General features: G+C 31.8%; 1 protein-coding gene across 1 annotated transcript in view; it reads left to right on the top strand.

The window, feature by feature from the left end:
- LOC142323618 (CTD small phosphatase-like protein 2) overlaps window positions 1-20,806 on the top strand; it is a 93,849-nt gene that overhangs the window by 46,010 nt on the left and 27,033 nt on the right. Inside the window, exons 4-6 of the mRNA XM_075363489.1 lie at window positions 4,057-4,206; window positions 12,277-12,427; window positions 17,291-17,436. Of these exons, the coding sequence (XP_075219604.1) occupies window positions 4,057-4,206; window positions 12,277-12,427; window positions 17,291-17,436 (447 nt within the window). The remainder of the gene's footprint in view (window positions 1-4,056; window positions 4,207-12,276; window positions 12,428-17,290; window positions 17,437-20,806) is intronic.

Raw genomic sequence — 20,806 nt, 5'->3', positions numbered from 1 at the left:
TATATTTTCTCAGTGGTCTGGCAGCTTATGAATACAAATTGTGAAGTAATAAGGTCCATCCTGTAACCAAAATAGATGATGGCATATTCTAAAATACAGTCACCTTCTGATTGTCTGTGAGCAGTTTAACCGTTTCCTCTAAAAAAAAAAAAGTTTTAAAAACTTATAAAGAAGCTAAAAATTTAAAGTTTTATCATTGTTGTGTGATAGGTTTTACTTCTTCATTTATTTATTACTTAAATGTGTACTTGTTTTGAAATTGGTAATGTTGTATTATAATTCATTGTGGATATGGTAGGACAATAGTTCACTGTGCGATATTATGCTATGCAATCTACAAAGTTCAATTGAAAGAAAGTGTTTTCAGTCACTAAAACTATTAGTCATGTCTTATTTAAAAAACATCTGAAAGAGTTATATGCACAATTTATTAATTTTTCTTCTTTAATATCTGTATTTTTTTCCTCTTAGTTTCTGTAGTTTTAATAAGTGTTTGTTATTGCATTACATAGTGCATACATTATTGTATGGACAATCTGTTTACTTATAATATTAGTGATAGTTAAAATTTGTTATACTTTTACCAGATACGTAATAGCGTAGTATAGTGTATTGTATTTTATTTTATCTTTATTACTTACCATTAAACCTTAATATAATAGTGTATGTAAATACTGAACTGCACTATAGTATTAGGTCATTTTAACACATATTACTTTTGAACCATCTGCAATTTTGCTATGATTTTGGATTATCCACAATCCTCTTTCCGGTTGATATTGTGGATAGTTGGGAGTTGAGTGTAATATTATTCCTGGCATTATAATTATACGGTTGTTTGATAGATTGTGAAGGTGTGAAATATTTTTTCTCAATAATGTATTAATGTATTTCAGTTTTGGTAATGCCAAATGTTATGTTTTTTAAATAAGAGAGTAGAAGATTCATTTTTACATAAGATGCCAACCATGATACTAATTATTCTTTTTTGAACTTTAAAAACTCATATTAATAGTTAATACTGATAGTCGCATAGGAAAGGTGACTAAGGTTATGGAAGTAAAATATTTTCTGTACTCAAAATGACCTCAAGGTTTTAATTAAACAAGCTGTGGCAAGTTTCTTACAATAATGATCACCTGAGTATTGTTTAATTACACAAGCCTGCGATGGTTGTGTTATTTAGTTTTTGATAATTGATTCTTATGTGTTTTTTAGCGCTGAATCTGAAAATAACCTTCATTTTTTCCATCACATCAGGATTTTTTACAAATTGTAAATTTCAACATGTGTAAAAAGTTAAAAAATTGTGAAAATGTGATATTGTAAAATAGATATAAAACATCTTTTTTTGTAATAAATTAATATAACATTCATTTTTTTTTTGTCTTATACTCCACATTCATGTAGCTAAACATTTGCTAAGTGGTTTGAAGAGGCTGATGGGGGGGGAGGGTCATTGACCCTTTAATTTCTAATGAAAATTGACACAAAATAAGCCTTAATTTCTATTATAGTGCATTTTAAATTAATTTTTATGAGGTATGTCATGCCTTTGGAAACCATCCCTCTCTTCACCCACCCTTAATGACAAAGTATGTAAAATACTTTCAATTTTATACCATGTATTGAAGCTTCTTTGGATGGCTTATATTCTGATTTGTGCTTTTCCTTCTATGTTCTCTATAGGGTTCATCTTGGTGTAACATCCAGCAGTAGTCTGCCATCATCGTAGCAGTCCATTTTTCTTGATACCTCCTATCCATTTCTTTCATATCCTGATGAAATCTCTCTCCCATCTCTTTGCTAACGGCATCCATATTTTTAGGAAAATAGTCCACATATGAATTTAGGAAGTGAACCTTCAAGATTATGGAACACCCTAAATTTTTGTACTTCTGCAGCATGTTCTCAATGATTCATTTGATGTTCGGATCTTCTAATTGCCCAGAAACTTGGTTACTACGTCTTTAAAGGCTCCCCAGGCTTCTTTTTCTGCAACTTCCATTTGTTTCTCAAATTACCATCTTTGAGAAGTGTTCTAATGTTAGGACCAGTAAAGACACCCTCTTTTGGTTTGGCATTTGATAAGACTGGAAGTTTGTCATAGATAGATTTAAAACATTTACCTTCTTTTGGTAAGGTTTTGACAAATTGCTTCATCAAGCCTAACTTGATATGCAGAGGTGGAAGGAAAACTTTTTCAAATCTATGAGAGGTTTTCGGAGCACATTTTTGGTTCCAGGTTCTAATGAATCTCTTTTTGGCCAATCTTTCCCTATCCATGATTTTTATCTGTCTCTGCTATTCCATTTACACAAAAAACAAGGAAACTTTATGTATTCTCCTTGCTGTCCTAGGAGCATCAATATTATTTTGAGATCACCACACATAATCCACTTACGATTGTCGTATTTAATCTTATTGAGAACGAATTCCAAATTATCATAACCCTCTTTTAAATGGACAGAATATCCGACGGGTATTGACGGATATGTATTCCCATTGTGTAGAAGGACAACTTTGAGGCTTCTTTTGGATGAATATATGAATAGTCTCCAATCGGTACTTTTGTACAGAATATTAAATCGAGTTAAAAGTTCACGTACATCAGTACAGAAGATTAATTCTCCTTCTTCTGAAAAATATGGAAGAAAATCCTTTTCTCTGTACCTGAAGCAGGAAAATGAGGTGCCAGTTGCAGCAGATTCTTCTCTTTAAGCTTCGAACCAAGCAATTCTGAATTTACTTTGGTCAGATCTAAGTCTTGAACCAAATCATTTAGTTCAGACTGAATAAAGCTCTGGTGCACAGCTATCTCCGGGTTCGTACTCCTCTATGTTATTTTCATATAAATCACTTGTGGAACTGGCTGTTTCAGGTAAGTTTTCTGATGGAATTGGCACTGTTACGTCTGGACCATGAGGAACCAGGCGTAAAGTGGATTTCATATTTGAATTCATGATTCTTCTTTTATTCTTCAAATTGAAACTGTAAACACCAGTCGAACAAAAGTAACAATAATTGGTGTGATTTTGTGGCTCTTGCCACACCATTGGTACTCCAAATCTGAACGCTTCTTGTTCACCCTTCGACCACTGTCTAAGTTCTTCAACACATGTGTAGCAAACGTAGTGGGGTGCACAAGTTTTGTCTTGATCTCCTATTTTCACCTCAAAATACGTGAGGTACACTTTTCGAACAAAACTTATATTTCTTTTTTGCCTTTCCACCATTAACTCACCACAGCTGTAACAAAAAGAATTTGCAGAATTTTTTTAGCCTCTTGAAGCAATTTTGAAAACAGAAAGTTTGCTTTATGGCCTGAAAATATGTTTTCCATGACAAAAATGCATTTGATCAAGGAGGATTGAAAAAAACTCGATTTACACATGCTGATGGTTGAAACAGTACTGATAGTAGTAGCACGGTGCATGAGTGGTGTGGATAGCTGTCAATAAACATGTTACATCTTGTTATGTCTTGTCATAACCTGTCAGCCAAGCTCTCCCACAGTCTTGTCATCTTCAACCCCCCCCCCCACAATCCTTTTCAGACCCCCCTCAACGGTTTATTTATAAGAATGTGTAGTATAAGCCAAAAAGTGTATATATTATATTAATTTATTTTATATTTAAACTAAATAAAAAAAAAAAACAAAAAAAAAATTATGTCTAGTATCAAATTTTTGCAATTTTTCAACTTTTTACAAATTTTGAAATTTTGATTTGTGAAAATTCCTGACATGATGAAAATAAATGAAGGCTATTTTCAGATTCAGTGCTAAAAAATACATTGGAATCAATTGTTAAAAAACATTCCACAACCCAAATTTTGCAGCCTTGTGTTATTTCTCCTATTTAAAACTGATCAGTTTAGCAGTGGCTTGAGTAAAAGCAATTTCAGTTTTTTTTTACTCTGTTGTTTTAGTATAAAATTCAGTGAAAGTATTTTAGTTTGTTTCTATTGATATATTTTACAATTAAATATTCTGTATATAAACAACTTTTTACTTACACATATCAGTTAATGTTTTATGTAATTATTTGTTTTCAGACTTGTAGAGAAAATGTTTTACCATACGGAAGCTCTCAGCTGAAAAGAGTTGGAAAAAATAAAAAAGATCATATTATATTATCTAGAGAAGAAAAATTGGTTCCAACACCACTTACAAACCACAAAGTACTTGCTGAAGATCTTGTTGATGTAAGGATGTGTTTTTATTTTACTTTTGTTTATCTATTTAGTTTAGTGTAAATTATTAAACCATTGCTCTAATTTTTTTTCAGTATGATTTTACTCAGAACTGAAATATTCAAACCTAACTGAATTTTGTTGTAAATTTTTTTCAAAAGTACAGAATTGTTTTCTATATCACTATGGGACCTTTTTGATGTAGATTTTTATTTTTAAGCAATTGTTTTATGAAACTTGCCTTCCAGTAAGTTTATAATCTCAGAATTAGAAGCCAGATGTTATTAGTACAGCGTAGTATGTGCTTTTGTCTGCTCGCGTATTACCATACAGTGTTACAATGATTTATTTCTGCATAAAAATAATGAAGTGTACAGCTAGGGGCGGCATCTTGGAGCAAAAGCCTCATTTTTAAGAAATCCTAAGGAGGCTTTATAAAAACCATTTCTCTAGTAGATATATATTTTCTTTGGAATCTACAGTGAGATTTGAGTTAAAAAATTTGACATCAGTTCATTATTAAGATATTTATAGCCCTGATGTCACACAGCAGCATTTGCCTGCAAAATTGAACTTTGTAATGTTACAGAGAAATGAATGTAAGTAGAAGAAAATTAATCTTTTCTATTAATCTCTAAACTCAGAATATATGAAATGAGTTATCTCTTATAATCTTGTGATTTACTAAAATGGAAACAGTTATCAACTGATAGGGCTGACTTGTTTCTTTGAATAGCTGATGTGCTGTTTATACAGATCCAGAACTCTGGACATTTCTTTCTTTTGAGACATGTGTATTTTTAGTTCATAATGCAGTTCAAATTAGTATTGATTTATTTTACCATGTCTGTAAAATCATTCCTTCCAAAAATTAAGAGTTATGTTTTTAGTAAATAATTGTATTTTCATGAGTTAGAATATTGCTAGCAAGAAGTATGAGCCATTTCTCCAATTCAGAGTTGGTATCCCTTGTAGGGAGAAACTTAATATTATAACAGAATAGATAAAAAGGGATGAAAGCTGAAATTTCTGATGGTTAATAACTGGATATCATCCTTGCACATTTATGAATTGTACAGCACCTTCTAGTTTTTTAAATTATTGATATTTTGGCAGGAAGCTCCATGTTTGATTAATTAAAAACTGAAATTAATTTAGATTCATGCACAAAAAACATTTTGGATGTATTTACAACCACATTTTGGATGTGATTTTGTCATCAGTTCATGCAATGAAATTGATATCAGGTTTGATTATAATTTCAGAAAATCTAAAACTGGTAAATAAATATCACAGTAGTTCTTAATGAATAGTTTGTGATAGGCATTAACTATGTGATTGAAAACAACTTAAGTATTTACAGACTTTTAGTGATATGTGCAGTTATTTATAAGCCCTGTGATATTTTTTAATTGATCAAAGTACTGTACACGTTTATATTACTAACATTTTTTAAAATAGTACTCTTTCGTTAGAATTTCAACCAGTTGTTATATATTTTAAATTATAGAATTTTTGTTCCAAGAGTGAGGCTACATTTGTGATTACAAGAGATTTTAAAACTGATAAGATGAACACTGGACTGCCTCAGACTATTTGCTAGTTCATACTCTCATGAAGTCTTTTAACAAAGTATATGCACCGTATGATTAAAGATCAATCAGTGAATTTAAAAATCCAGCAAAGTTACTGAATTATGATTTCTTAAGACCCCAGTATTTTTTTGTTTGTAGACTTTTAACATTTTCTACAAGTGATTAGTGCACAAGTAGCAGCTGTTTGACATCAACAGGTTCATTTTTATTTACCTTACTGTAAATATGTTAAGTAAGAAAAACCAGTTAATCATTTACTTTGAAGTTATTTCTGAATGATGTAGTGGAGCAGTGTAAAGATTTTTGCTTGTAGAAAGAAAAAAAAACTATTAAAGAAAACTAAATTAATTACAGGCATTTCATTTCATAATCAAAAATGCAATTATTTATAAAAAAAAGTGTCATAACAAAGTGCCAACAGCTCACCAGCCAAGATTAATCCCTGAAATGTTTTTCCATTCTTCAGTGATGTATACATTAACCTATAAGTAAAATGTTTTTGTCCACTTTACCTTTTTTTATATTTAAAAAGATTCTTTGCTGGTTGTTAAACTTTTTTTTTTTTTTTTTTTTTTTTGTCTTCAGTCACTTGACTGGTTTGATGCAGCTCTCCAAGATTCCCTATCTAGTGCTAGTCGTTTCATTTCAGTATACCCTCTACATCCTACATCCCCAACAATTTGTTTTACATATTCCAAACGTGGCCTGCCTACACAATTTTTCCCTTCTACCTGTCCTTCCAAAATTAAAGCGACTATTCCAGGATGCCTTAGTATGTGGCCTATAAGTCTGTCTCTTCTTTTAACTATATTTTTCCAAATGCTTCTTTCTTCATCTATTTGCCGCAATACCTCCTCATTTGTCACTTTATCCACCCATCTGATTTTTAACATTCTCCTATAGCACCACATTTCAAAAGCTTCTAACCTTTTCTTCTCAGATACTCCGATTGTCCAAGTTTCACTTCCATATAAAGCGACACTCCAAACATACACTTTCAAAAATCTTTTCCTGACATTTAAATTAATTTTTGATGTAAACAACTTATATTTCTTACTGAAGGCTCGTTTAGCTTGTGCTATTCGGCATTTTATATCGCTCCTGCTTCGTCCATCTTTAGTAATTCTACTTCCCAAATAACAAAATTCTTCTACCTCCATAATCTTTTCTCCTCCTATTTTCACATTCAGTGGTCCATCTTTGTTATTTCTACTACATTTCATTACTTTTGTTTTGTTCTTGTTTATTTTCATGCGATAGTTCTTGCGTAGGACTTCATCTATGCCGTTCATTGTTTCTTCTAAATCCTTTTTATTCTCGGCTAGAATTACTATATCATCAGCAAATCGTAGCATCTTTATCTTTTCACCTTGTACTGTTACTCCGAATCTAAATTGTTCTTTAACATCATTAACTGCTAGTTCCATGTAAAGATTAAAAAGTAACGGAGATAGAGAACATCCTTGTCGGACTCCCTTTCTTATTATGGCTTCTTTCTTATGTTCTTCAATTGCTACTGTTGCTGTTTGGTTCCTGTACATGTTAGCAATTGTTCTTCTATCTCTGTATTTGAACCCTAATTTTTTTAAAATGCTGAACATTTTATTCCAGTCTACGTTATCGAATGCCTTTTCTAGGTCTATAAACGCCAAGTATGTTGGTTTGTTTTTCTTTAATCTTCCTTCTACTATTAATCTGAGGCCTAAAATTGCTTCCCGTGTCCCTATACTTTTCCTGAAACCAAATTGGTCTTCTCCTAACACTTCCTCCACTCTCCTCTCAATTCTTCTGTATAGAATTCTAGTTAAGATTTTTGATGCATGACTAGTTAAACTAATTGTTCTGTATTCTTCACATTTATCTGCCCCTGATTTCTTTGGTATCATTACTATAACACTTTTTTTGAAGTCTGACGGAAATTCCCCTTTTTCATAAATATTACACACCAGTTTGTATAATCTATCAATCGCCTCCTCCCCTGCACTGCGCAGTAATTCTACAGGTATTCCGTCTATTCCAGGAGCCTTTCTGCCATTTAAATCTTTTAATGCTCTCTTAAATTCAGATCTCAGTATTGTTTCTCCCATTTCATCCTCCTCAACTTCCTCTTCTTCCTCTATAAAACCATTTTCTAATTCATTTCCTCCGTATAACTCTTCAATATATTCCACCCATCTATCGACTTTACCTTTCGTATTATATATAGGTGTACCATCTTTGTTTAACACATTATTAGATTTTAATTTATGTACCCCAAAATTTTCTTTAACTTTCCTGTATGCTCCGTCTATTTTACCAATGTTCATTTCTCTTTCCACTTCTGAACACTTTTCTTTAATCCACTCTTCTTTCGCCAGTTTGCACTTCCTGTTTATAGCATTTCTTAATTGCCGATAGTTCCTTTTACTTTCTTCATCACTAGCATTCTTATATTTTCTACGTTCATCCATCAGCTGCAATATATCGTCTGAAACCCAAGGTTTTCTACCAGTTCTCTTTATTCCGCCTAAGTTCGCTTCTGCTGATTTAAGAATTTCCTTTTTAACATTCTCCCATTCTTCTTCTACATTTTCTATCTTATCTTTTTTACTCAGACCTCTAGCGATGTCCTCCTCAAAAATCTTCTTTACCTCCTCTTCCTCAAGCTTCTCTAAATTCCACCGATTCATCTGACACCTTTTCTTCAGGTTTTTAAACCCCAATCTACATTTCATTATCACCAAATTATGGTCGCTATCAATGTCTGCTCCAGGGTAAGTTTTGCAGTCAACGAGTTGATTTCTAAATCTTTGCTTAACCATGATATAATCTATCTGATACCTTGCAGTATCGCCTGGCTTTTTCCAAGTGTATATTCTTCTATTATGATTTTTAAATTGGGTGTTTGCAATTACTAAATTATACTTCGTGCAAAACTCTATAAGTCGGTCCCCTCTTTCATTCCTTTTGCCCAGCCCGTATTCACCCACTATATTTCCTTCCTTGCCTTTTCCAATGCTTGCATTCCAATCTCCAACTATTATTAAATTTTCATCTCCTTTTACGTGTTTAATTGCTTCATCAATCTCTTCGTATACACATTCTACCTCATCATCATCATGGGCGCTTGTAGGCATATGGACGTTAACAATCGTTGTCGGTTTAGGTTTTGAATTTATCCTTATTACAATGACTCTATCGCTACGCGTCTTGAAATACTCCACTCTCCTCCCTATTTTCTTGTTCATCACGAAACCTACTCCTGCCTGCCCATTATTTGACGCTGAGTTAATTACTCTAAAGTCACCCGACCAAAAGTCGCCTTCCTCTTCCCACCGAACCTCACTAATTCCTACTATATCAACGTTTACCCTATCCATTTCCCTTTTTAAATTCTCTAGCCTACCAACCTTTTTTAAGCTTCTAACATTCCACGCTCCGACTCGTAGAATGTTATTTTTTAATTTTCTGGTGACCCCTTCCTTAGTAGTCCCCACCCGGAGATCCGAACGGGGGACTATTTTACCTCCGGAATATTTTACCAAGGAAGGCGCCTCCATTATTGTATATGTGAAAATGCAGAGCCACATTTTCTTGGAAAAAAAGCAGCTGTAGTTTTCCATTGCTTTCAGCTGCGCAGTACTCAGAGGACTGAGTGATGTTGATACGGCCGTTTAAGTCGTCCTGACTCACGCCCCTAACAACTACTGAAAGAGCTGCTGCCCTCTTTCAGGAATCATTCCTTAGTCTGGCTCTCAACAGATACCTCTCCGATATGGTTGCACCTTCGGTCCAGCTACTCTGTATCCCTGAGCACTCAAGCCCCCTCACCAACGGCAAGGTCTCATGATTCATAGAGGAGGGTTGTTGTTAAACTAGTTGTTAAACTAGTAAAATTTTATGTTAATACTGTAAATTCTTAATGGAATATCATTTATTCAAATTAAGGACCCTTTTTGATATTCATGTTCATGAAACAAGTTGCTATATTTAACATCAATAATATATCAAACTCTCATGTATTAAGAACTGTCCTTACTAAATGTTAAATTTTTATCTTAATAAGTTCAGATGACAAAATGAATTTATAATGATGACTTAATTTATCATTATTGTTTGGCTTTGTTCATTATTATTGTCACATTACAGCTATGATGGCTATTATCTGTAGGCACATCATCAAACTGAATTTTTGTTCTTTATTACTAATACCAGTTATAATTGTGATTATGATACAGGTTTGGTTACAATCTCAAAAATTATGAAACAATATTGTGAAAAAGTTGCTTTTCTATGCAGAGTGTATCACAAAGTTCTTCCAGTACTTTCATAACCTATGCTACTTGTGAAAATAATGGAAAAGTGCATATAAATATAAGCCCTAAAATTAAAATACTTTGTGAGATACAGCTGGTGAAAGATTTCGCTCAGATGTCAGCTACCTTGGTGAAATGAAGTCTTACTGAATTTTTTAGGAAGTTAATTAAGGGTCAGATTTAGTGATTTCTTATTGTTTTTCACCTGAAAAATCAAATAAAATAGATTCCAGAACCATATCTGGGGTGAAACCAAGAAATTGAGGTTTGACGTATAATAACTTTGTCAACTGGGTAAAAAACAAATAATATTTTAAACTAAACTTATAAATTTAATTCTGAACGAAATCTTGTAAGATAAGTTAAATAAAACAAAGAAAGTTGAGAAAAATTTGAATTTTATTACATTTGTCAGAAGAGTACTTAGGTAATTTAAACAAAAACCAAATTATTTTTTGGTGATGTGAAAAACTGTTAAAAACAAAATTTACTGTAAAAAAATTTAAAATAAACTAGAAATTACACGAAAATTGTAAAGTAAAAATAAATAAATGAAATTACTTGGATAATCATTTTTTTTATTAATGACAGAAATACAATAAATTATTTAAAAAATTGTGTTGGGTATGAAGTAACAACAGCTGATCAACAATGCCCAATACTGTATTAATGTTTAAATCATTCTATAAGGTACAAAAGTATATCAGGTACTGTGAACTGTGCTGTCATTAGCGAAGGTTTTTTATAAATTTTAGTTTGAACATGATCGGCTTGTCGTTGAAATAATGCTGTACTTATTTACAACAGAGGAGTACGCTGTACGATATTGATTATTTAATTTTTGGTCACCAAGATCGCCTGATCTAACACCTTAGATTTTTGCATCTGGAGATGGATGAAAAAAATATTGTATACAAAACAAAAATACATTCTCGTGAGCAGTAGATTTTCCGCATTTTGGATGTGGTTGAGCAACTTAAGGACAGCCCTGAAGTACTAAAAAGAGCAACAAAAACAGTACAGAAGATGGCAAGAAATATGTTGAAAATGGTGGCCCATTTTCAACACATTTCTTGACATGCGTTATTACCCATTTAACAAAGTTACTGTAAATCATAAAAAATCATAAAAATCAGTTAATCATAAAAAATACGGCCTTTTACCTCAGTTTATTGGTTTTCACTTCAGATTTCTCAAAAAACTACTGCACATATAATTCTGGGTCCCATTTTATTTTATTTTTCAGGTCAAAAACCATAAATAAATCATTTTAACTTCCTAATTAATTTCCTAAAAGTTTCAGTATCACTTCATTTTACTGGAGTAGCTGAAATCTTTCACTAGTTGCAACTTGCAAACAAAGCATTTTAGGATACATATTTATATGATCTTTTTCCATTATCTTCATGAGCAGAATAAGTTATGAAAGTCCCAAGAGAACTTCATAATTCAACCTGTATATTTTCCTTATCCCAAGGTGGTCACTGAGGCTATTTATATTAAACCCCTTGTGCATGATCTGTTCATATATGCTGCATACAATCTATGTGGCATCTGGGTGTACATTTGCTATAAATAATAATCTTTATACTGTATGCCAATCCTAAATATAAATCTGTCTGTCCCAACTACACATGCTTGTTTGGCCAGTTGATGTTAAATAGTAATAATCTTCAATCATAGACAGCAAAACCATTATCATTATTTTACAAAGCAGTGTCTGTAAACATTGTATTACATGATATACACTATGCTGCCATTACTGAATGGTTAAATGATTCATATTTGTACAATTATTTTTTACAACAGCTCTACATTTTTAGTTCTCACCTTTCTTCTTTAAAATTAAAAGCAGCATATGACTTTACAGCTGTTTCGCAAGAGGTTTAAAAGTGATGTTATTTGTGAAAAATGATACAACTATAAAATTTTAACATTGTTCATATGGGCTTTAGGCATTGTAAGCAGAAAAATGTTAAAGCCAGGAAAATTATTAAAAACAGTGATTTTAGAATAATTTTTTAATTATTTACAAGAGATAAAATTCAAAAGGACTACTTTATTATAAGCACAACATTATGCGATGTGGCATACAAATATATCAGTTTTTCTGTCTTGTAATTCTGCAAACTGTGTAATTTTCATCAAGTTTTCTTACATTAATATTGTTATATATCTTTTTTGTATTAAAGGTGAGTGAATTGAATGAGGAATCAAAAGAGAATTGGCAGGGGGATGTACTCAGTTACCATCATGTAGGAAATGGAAGAGATGTGGATCATCTTAGTTTGGCTTTACCTTTAACACCTGAATTAACACAGTTGCTTCATGAGAAAAGAAATGGTTTGTATTGAAGTGAGATAATTTACTATTAAATTTAGTGTTCTTTTATATAGACTAAACACAAAAGAAAATTTACCAAGATCTGTAAACTGCTTATACAGGGTGTCCCATATAAAACGCAAACCATCAGTCACTCATCCATGAAATTTCAAAAGTCAAGCTTACTCCCCTACTCGTTACTGAAATGAACTCGTACAACATCTGAACATTGCGGCGACGCAGTAGAACACTACCGATAGTAACAACAATGCAATCATAATGTTCAGTGTATTGCTAGAGACAAGATGGTGTTTTCGCTAGATGAACGTGTTTTCATTGTTGAGTCGTACTTCTGTACGAAATCAGTGGTTGCAGTGCAAGATTTGTTTCGCCATAAGTACCCAGATAAACCAGCTCCTAACAAAACATTAGTACTAAGGTTAGTTGCAAAATTTAGACAGATTGGTTCTGTTAATAACAAGGAACACAAAAGATCTGTGTCAGTGTTGAATACAGATACAATCACTGAAATCAAAGAACGATTACTCGCCTCGCCAAATAAATTGATCAGACGTTTGTCTGCTGAAATTAATTTGTCTAAATCAACTGTTCATTGGGCGACCAAACAATTATAATTACGACCTTATCGCATTCAAACGGTTCATCAACTTCTTGAGCCTGACAAAGAAAAACGGCTACAATATTGTCAATGGTTCCGTCGATTTCTGCGTGAGGGAATTAATGTTATGAATTCGTTATTTTTCACAGATGAAGCACGGTTTCATTTGGATGGCTACGTAAACAGCCAAAACAGTAGAATTTGGAGTGCTGAAAATCCCCACGTTTATCACAAAAAACAATTACACCCGCAGAAGTTGGGCGTGTGGTGCGCGATATCGCGGAAGAAAATAATCGGTCCTATTTTTTTAGAGTACACCATTAATGCAGAACGATATCAGGATATTTTATTTCAGTTCATTGCACTCTTGGAAGAGGAAGACAGACACTACTGGCTACAACATGACGGTGCGACATCGCACTGTGCAGGTTCAACTTCTGATTTCGTTGAGGAATTCTTTGGTAATTGTGTTATCGGTCGAGGCTTGTGGGGACCAAGATCTCCAGATTTGACTGCGGCGGATTTTTTTCTATGGGGTTACCTCAAAGATAAAGCCTACAGCAACAAACCACGAACACTTGAACAATTGAAAGTCAATATTGAACAAGTTGTATTAAATATCCAGCCACAAACTTTGAAAAACGTTGCAAGAAATGCTGTAAAAAGAATTGAAGCTTGTATTTAAGAAGATGGCGGCCACTTCCAACATTTACTCTAAATGTAAGGTAATTTACTCTAAATGATGGTAATAATAAAAATTACATTTACATTACACATGCCTTTTTATTATTTCAATACCTACCAATATAAAGTTGGGTTGTGTTTTATATGGGACACCCTGTACTTTGTCAAAATTTAAAAAAAATTGATTACCTTTTGTTAGGTATGGTTAAAAAATAAGGGCCAATGAGTTACAAATAGTGATTGGCAATGCTGCTCAGTAGCTGTAAATAGTCTGTTGGGCATGTAACCGCCACTTTGCTGTCAGTTCATAGTTGTTTGTCTTTGTGGGACAATGTGTTAAAATGAATGTGGTAATAGCAAATCACCAGTTGTGAAGTTCGATCAGTGATTATATTTTTAAACGCAGGAGGACATAATTCTGCTGAAATTCACCATCAGTTGTGTGAAACATGTGAATGAGTGAACTCATGCAATGGGTGAACAAAAAGTGAGGCAATGGTGTTGTAAGTTTGAGGAAGTCCATTCAAATGTTCATGACAAGCAGAGAAGTGACAGGCCTAGTGTCCAGACTGACAATTTCGTTAAATGTGTGAATGTAAAAGCGAGATAAAATTGCCACTTTACAATTAGCAATCTTTCTGTAAAATTTCCAGAAATTTCAAAGACAAGAATCATGGCTGTTTGTCTCTAGGCTGTCATAAATTGTGTGCATGGTGGTTGCCAAAAGTGTTCAGAAGTACTCACAAAGATCACAGAATGACATCTGCATGTGCTTTTCTCAACTGCTTTAACCATGAGGGAGGCAAATGTTTTTCTTATATTGTCACTGTGACAACATAGGATTTTGTAATTAATGCTGAGACGTAACAATTCATGCAGTGGCATCATTCCGGTTTACCTAGACTGAAAAATTCAAACGAGCCCTGTCTTTGAAGGAAAATCAGGGTAACTGTATTCTGGGACCAAAATGATAGAGTAGTAGTATAATGATAAAGTACATTTAATGTTAGAGGAGGCTTATCAGATAAGCACAGAAACACTTTTCCATTTGACAAATAGAAGAAGGATTTGGATTGTGTTGTCAGTAACTTGCTTGGAATAGCTGCTGTTAAGTTTTTGATGTCAATAACTTGAATAGAGAAGGAAGAAGAGACGAATGTTTTAATTCATTAAGGACATTGTATAAGTAAATCTGTTTGTTACTTTCAAGAATTTGCATCTGAATATTAGATGATATTGTAATAATATTTATTATGTTAGGAATATCAGAATGGAGTTTGTAAATTTTATGTAATCATATGGCTGACGTTTGTTGTCTGAACATGCACAGATGCTATGTGCATAAGCCAGTGTTTCTCAACCTTTCAGTATGTGTGACCCAATTTTCATTGCACGCCCCTCTTACAATAATAATGTATTTTGATGCTAAAGCTACACTACGACCTTAATTATAAACCTTACAATTACCAAGAATAAGTAAATTTATTGATACTTGGCAATACTGACTGCTGCATTGACAAAACCAGAATCAATGCCTCTCTATTTCCCTGTCTTAATGTCCACCATATCTGACATTCTTGTGGCTTCGCCAGAAGTTCTGATTTGCCTCAAACATTCTGGAACGTTTGTGCAAACGTGTATAAATGCTGCATCGTTCAATTCCATTCAGTTAGTTGAGTCGATCCTTCTATCGCTATCGAATCTATTGTGTGAGTATGTATGTATGTATGTTGTAATTCACGGTAATGAATATTCATGGCAGTAGATTATACAGAATCATGGATAAATTTTAAAGTGGGCATAACTGAGCATTAGATGATAATGAAGCATCAACAAGTCAAACAACTCAACAATTTAAAGTAACAGCACTCGCATTATTTACTGTCTTAAATGATTTTATAAATGAGGCAAACATGGAATTGGAAAATTGCGTCGGAATATGCACCGATGGTGCTTGTTCAATGTCTGGAAGATTCTAAAGTATACAGATGCTTGTGAAACAAAAATCTCCTCAGTGTTTCTGGACACATTGCATGATCCATAGATAAACTCTGGCTACCAAAGAAATGAGTCCTGGTCTGAATATTGTGCTAACAACAGTTATAACTGTAGTAAATTATATAAAAATGAGACCCCTAAAATCAAGAATCCTTTCTGCACTTTGTAAGGACATGGGTACAGTATAGTACATTTAGTGTTACTATTTTATTGTGAGGCAAGATGGTTATCACTTGTGAAATTTTTGTAACATGTTATGAATTAAGAGTGGTAATCACCATTTTTCTAGAAGAGGAAAACTGGCCAGAAGCCGAGAAGTTTCAAGATGGTTTATTTGTGATGGAATTGAGCTACTCAGTCGACATATTTGAGAATTTAAATACCTTGAATTTTCAACTACTAGGAGCAAATACACATATGTTGGGTACGAGTGATAATGTAAATGCTTTTTGTAGAAAACTGGAATTGTGGAGCAGAAATTTAAAGCAAAACACCTAGAAATGTTTTCAAATGTGGATGAATGAGTTAAAACTTACAAAGCTGAAAAACAACATGTAAAAATTGTTTTTGTAACCATTGGAAATCATTTAGCTGTGCCAGCAAAGAATTTTAAAAAGTATTTTCTTGCTAACAACAACTTAGTAGCAAATTATGAGTGGGTTAGCATTCCGTTTCAAAATACTTCCAAAGGACTCTCAACTGCCAAAGAAAAGAAATCTTCATAGACTTCACAGCAAGTAACAAAATCAAAAGACAATTTAGTAATAAATCATTCTTTGAATTTTGTGCAAGGATAGATAATGAGCTTTCTGCGCTGAAAACAAGAGCTTTTCGTATACTATTACTGTTTTCAACAGCCTAACTTTGCGAAACCAGATGTTCTGCGATGGCTGCTTTGAAGACAAAATATAGATCTCAGCTAAATGTAGAAAAAGAACTAGTGTCTATTTCTAATATTAAACTTCCTTTGAAATTCTTTGCTCTGCAAGACAGGCACAAGGGAGTCACTAATAATAATTAAACTTGTTTTTAATTTAGTATTTATAAGTTAATTTAACATTGTGCAGTACTGATACAATCCTATTTATAAGTGGATTATATCAGTGTAAATGTGTATTTTATTATTTATTATATCAGAGTGTATTTTGTTTTGCTTTCCTTTCAGTAAATTAATACATTTTTTTTACAATATTTTCTTTTCGTTATGTTCGCATCCCCAATTTAGTATTATCACAACCCCCTAGCAGGGTGCGCCCCACAGGTTGAGAAACACTGGCATAAGCTATAAATATCACATTGAGTTTAAAATTATTTAGTACTTATTACTACATCTTTAAAATTCTCCAAGGTTATGTTCTAAATAGGTTAAACTTGTAAATTTGATTAACCATTTTCCACTCTTGATATTAGGCTTCCATCATTATAAACTATTTTTTTTTAACATGCCAACTTCAATTCTTGAATGGAAATTCTTCACAGCTTATCAGTGGATTTTATTATACTAATTTTTTTAATGTAAAATCTATATGTGCACACAACATTATTTCAGCTTATCACTGTATTTCTTTTGTTTATGAAAATAGATGTGTCAACACTTGATTGCGATTATGAAACAGAAGTAGATTTAGACCATGGCTTGTCTTCTGATGTTGAAGTTGATGTTTCAGCTTCTGACGACAACTGCTTTTCATACTACGACCATAATTCTCATCTTGAAATACAACAGTCGGTTAGTATCAATTCACGTTCATTTGTTACATGCATTGTTCTGTTGTTTTTTTTTTTTCTAGTGCATTATGTTGATTGTCAGGTTATACCTCTTATTGTATATTGTTTAGTGATTAATGTCTTGATACTATGTTTACATATAAATGCATTTTGTGGAGCTAGATATTTCAGACTAGGTTTTTTATTTGCATCGTACAATTTTCTTCTTGATATGTCTTGCCTATGTTTTGTAATATTATATCTTATGTGAAAAACAATTTGTAATTAGATAATAGTTTTGTGGTACGGTTCTCTTGACTTTATAATAATAATAATAATTTTTTTTAATGTTGGGATATTCTATAACATACTATCAAAAAAGTTATTTTCAAGTAACTGGTGTGGAAAGGAAGATTTATTGTAACTCACGTAAAAACATTCACTATAAGCAGCTATTGTGTTGCTCTTTAAACAATGTTCCAAGTAACTATTTTCTTGTAAGAGTTACTATTTAACACTTGAATTGGTGTGAAGTACTTTACATTTTTGTTTGTATATTAAAATTTATCCATAACATAATGATGATTGCTATTAATATATACATTTTCTTTTTTAATGTATCCAGATAGTTATACCAGGTTTTTAATCTTTAAAAATAACTGTTACTTCTTGTAAACTTTTCAGTAACTGGAAAACTGTTACTCAAAAAATTTCCAAACCTAGGAAGAAGAACTAGAAAAAATTACTTTTTAATATTATATTAATTAAGATATAATCTTAGAATTTTTTGTGTATTTTATGTGAGTACAAAGTCTTGTAAAATTAAAGTGTAGACAGAATTCATACTTAATTTTGATTTTTCTAAAGAAAAAATTTAATAATAAAATGAAATTGTTAGGGTTAAGAGAAAACTGAGATTGATGAGCAGAATAAGACCATCCACAATCTTTTACTTTTACTATTCATTGGTAATGATACAGTTCTCACTTTTGAGTGCTGGTGGCCTGAAATAAGAGAGAAGAAAGTCTGACAAGAAGTTGTGGGCAAGACTTCTGTCTGAAATCCTCAGTTCCTCATTCAATTTCTGATATACTAATTTTTCACTTTCACTTTCTAATACCAGGGACATTCTTGCAAAGTTTAGAACAATTGAGTAGTTTGTGAATGAAGTTAAAGTAGTTCACATACTACACTTATAAGGAAATATTTTGTTTTACACATTCGCCACAAGAAAAACATAAATAAAATCATTCTCCTTGAAATATGTCCTATTGAAGAAAAATCTGTTACACTGGATTTTTTTTAATCACATTGTAGAGAGATTTATTGCTACATAGAATAACATTGTGTCTGAGAAGGGGGAGGATTTACATTAAATTGACAAAATATTTGACAGGAACTGAAAAAGATACACTTTAAAGGAGTTTTTAAAGTTTTTCTTTGTAGTGATGGTTGTTTACTGTATAACATTTAAAAAAAAAATTTGTTCTAATTTTTAATTTTTACTATATTTCAAATGAATGCAGTTTTTCAATGAATATACTGTTTTCAGTTCTATAACATTACTACCACCTTTCTAAGCTGTCTTATTTTTAAAACGAACTTAATAGGAGTTGTGTTTAGCGATATGCCTTTTTGCAATGTATAAAACTTATCTTTCAAAGAAAAAATGTAAATTTTATAAGAATAACGTAATTAATAAATTGAGAATTGTTAAAATATGTAGATACCATTGTCCAGTATATGGGTAATGTAAAGAATATGTACTTTATAAAGATGACTGTATTCCTTACAGATATATCTGTCTTAATTAGATTGGTGTACACTGAAGTTGTATCACTATTACTGCAAAATTGATTTAATATTAGCTTGAATACACTTATGTCTCCTTAGTTTCCTCAGAGCCTGCTGATTCTACACCACCTGTAATTTCTCTGATAGTAGCAGCTTGAAACCTGAACGAAGTGTAGATAAAAGCCAATAATCAAAACCATAGTTAATAAAATAGTTTTTTAGTTTAGAGAATTTAATTAATACCAGTTGCACTTTCTCCATCTGGCTTGGTAAATGCTTGCTTTTTGCATTATTTTTTTATTTTCTTAGAGATGACTTTACAGCTAATGTCTTTGAAAGAAAGATAAAAAAGTTTACTTTCTGCACTTGATCTCTCATTCTGAGAATCATTTCCAAATTCGCTTTTCTTGGCTCGTGGGGGCCTTTAAAAAAAAAACCAAGAAAGATCATTACTTTCACTGGACATAATTAACTTCTGTTATTTGAAGTACTGCAAATTGCTATATCTGTCAAGCTCTTTGAACATAAAATATTAAAAAAATCAGGGGTCAACCTTTATGTCAGAACTTAAATATTGTAATGTTATTACAGTAAAATATATTTTACTTATTAAAATAGAAATTAGCGATTTGAATACTATAGTAATCTAGTTAAAAATTTTTTAAAAATGTGCAAATTTAGTTATATATATTAAATTTTTTATACTCCATATTTCCTCTGGATGTAAAATCTAGGTAATTATATAATATAAAACTTATTCAGCCACTCCACAAAGTGAATTAAAGAACATTATTACGTTACTTTTTTTCCATTAAAGCACTTTTGGGCATAGGACATTGTAATAGCTAAGAATGTTCTTTAATTCTATAGTTTGTGGAGTGGCTGAATATGTTTTATATTATATAGTTAGCTATGTGAATATATATATTCATATAATTGTTATTACTAAATTTGCATTAGTTTTAGTCATTAAGAAACTAATTTTTCCGTTAATGTTAATATTATCAGTTTTCTGAGTGGTAAGGTTACCTTGATCAATTTTAATGCATTGTCATGTGTTTAACAAGTTTATTTATTTTTGGCACTGATATTAAGAACATATTTTTTCGCCTTGATATTAACTAAAATGCATATATGTGGAATGCATTATCATGGCTGTAGGCCTGTTCAGCGTATGAATAATGCAAACAAAACTACCAAAACAAAAAGAAAATAATCTTGATATAATAAAGAAGATGCTCAGTTGTTTTTTTTTTATGTATCTGTTCACCTGTATGGTTCTGTAATTCAGGTCATTGCACTTTACTTGGTCACAGTATATATATAAAAAGGTATTCTTTAAAATTATACCTTCATTTTTGTGACAGTATAAATTCTTCACTAACATCTTGCTTATCTGTTAGGTCACTATTGTTTATTTATTTTTTAAATCTACAACTTTTAATAATTGTATTTTTCACAAATGTAGTATTGAAAAATTATACTACAGACTGTATAAACTAAATTAAAATTTAAAAGCAATATCTACAGACTATGTAAACAGATGCTAACAGTGACTTTTATATTTGTTTTATATTTGCGGTAGTGGGTTAAACTTG

This window comes from Lycorma delicatula, chromosome 4, assembly GCF_047948215.1.
Source record: "Lycorma delicatula isolate Av1 chromosome 4, ASM4794821v1, whole genome shotgun sequence".
Taxonomy (NCBI): Eukaryota; Metazoa; Arthropoda; class Insecta; order Hemiptera; family Fulgoridae; genus Lycorma; species Lycorma delicatula.
Note: the sequence above shows the minus strand (reverse complement) of the source record. Positions and strands in the feature narration are given on the sequence as shown.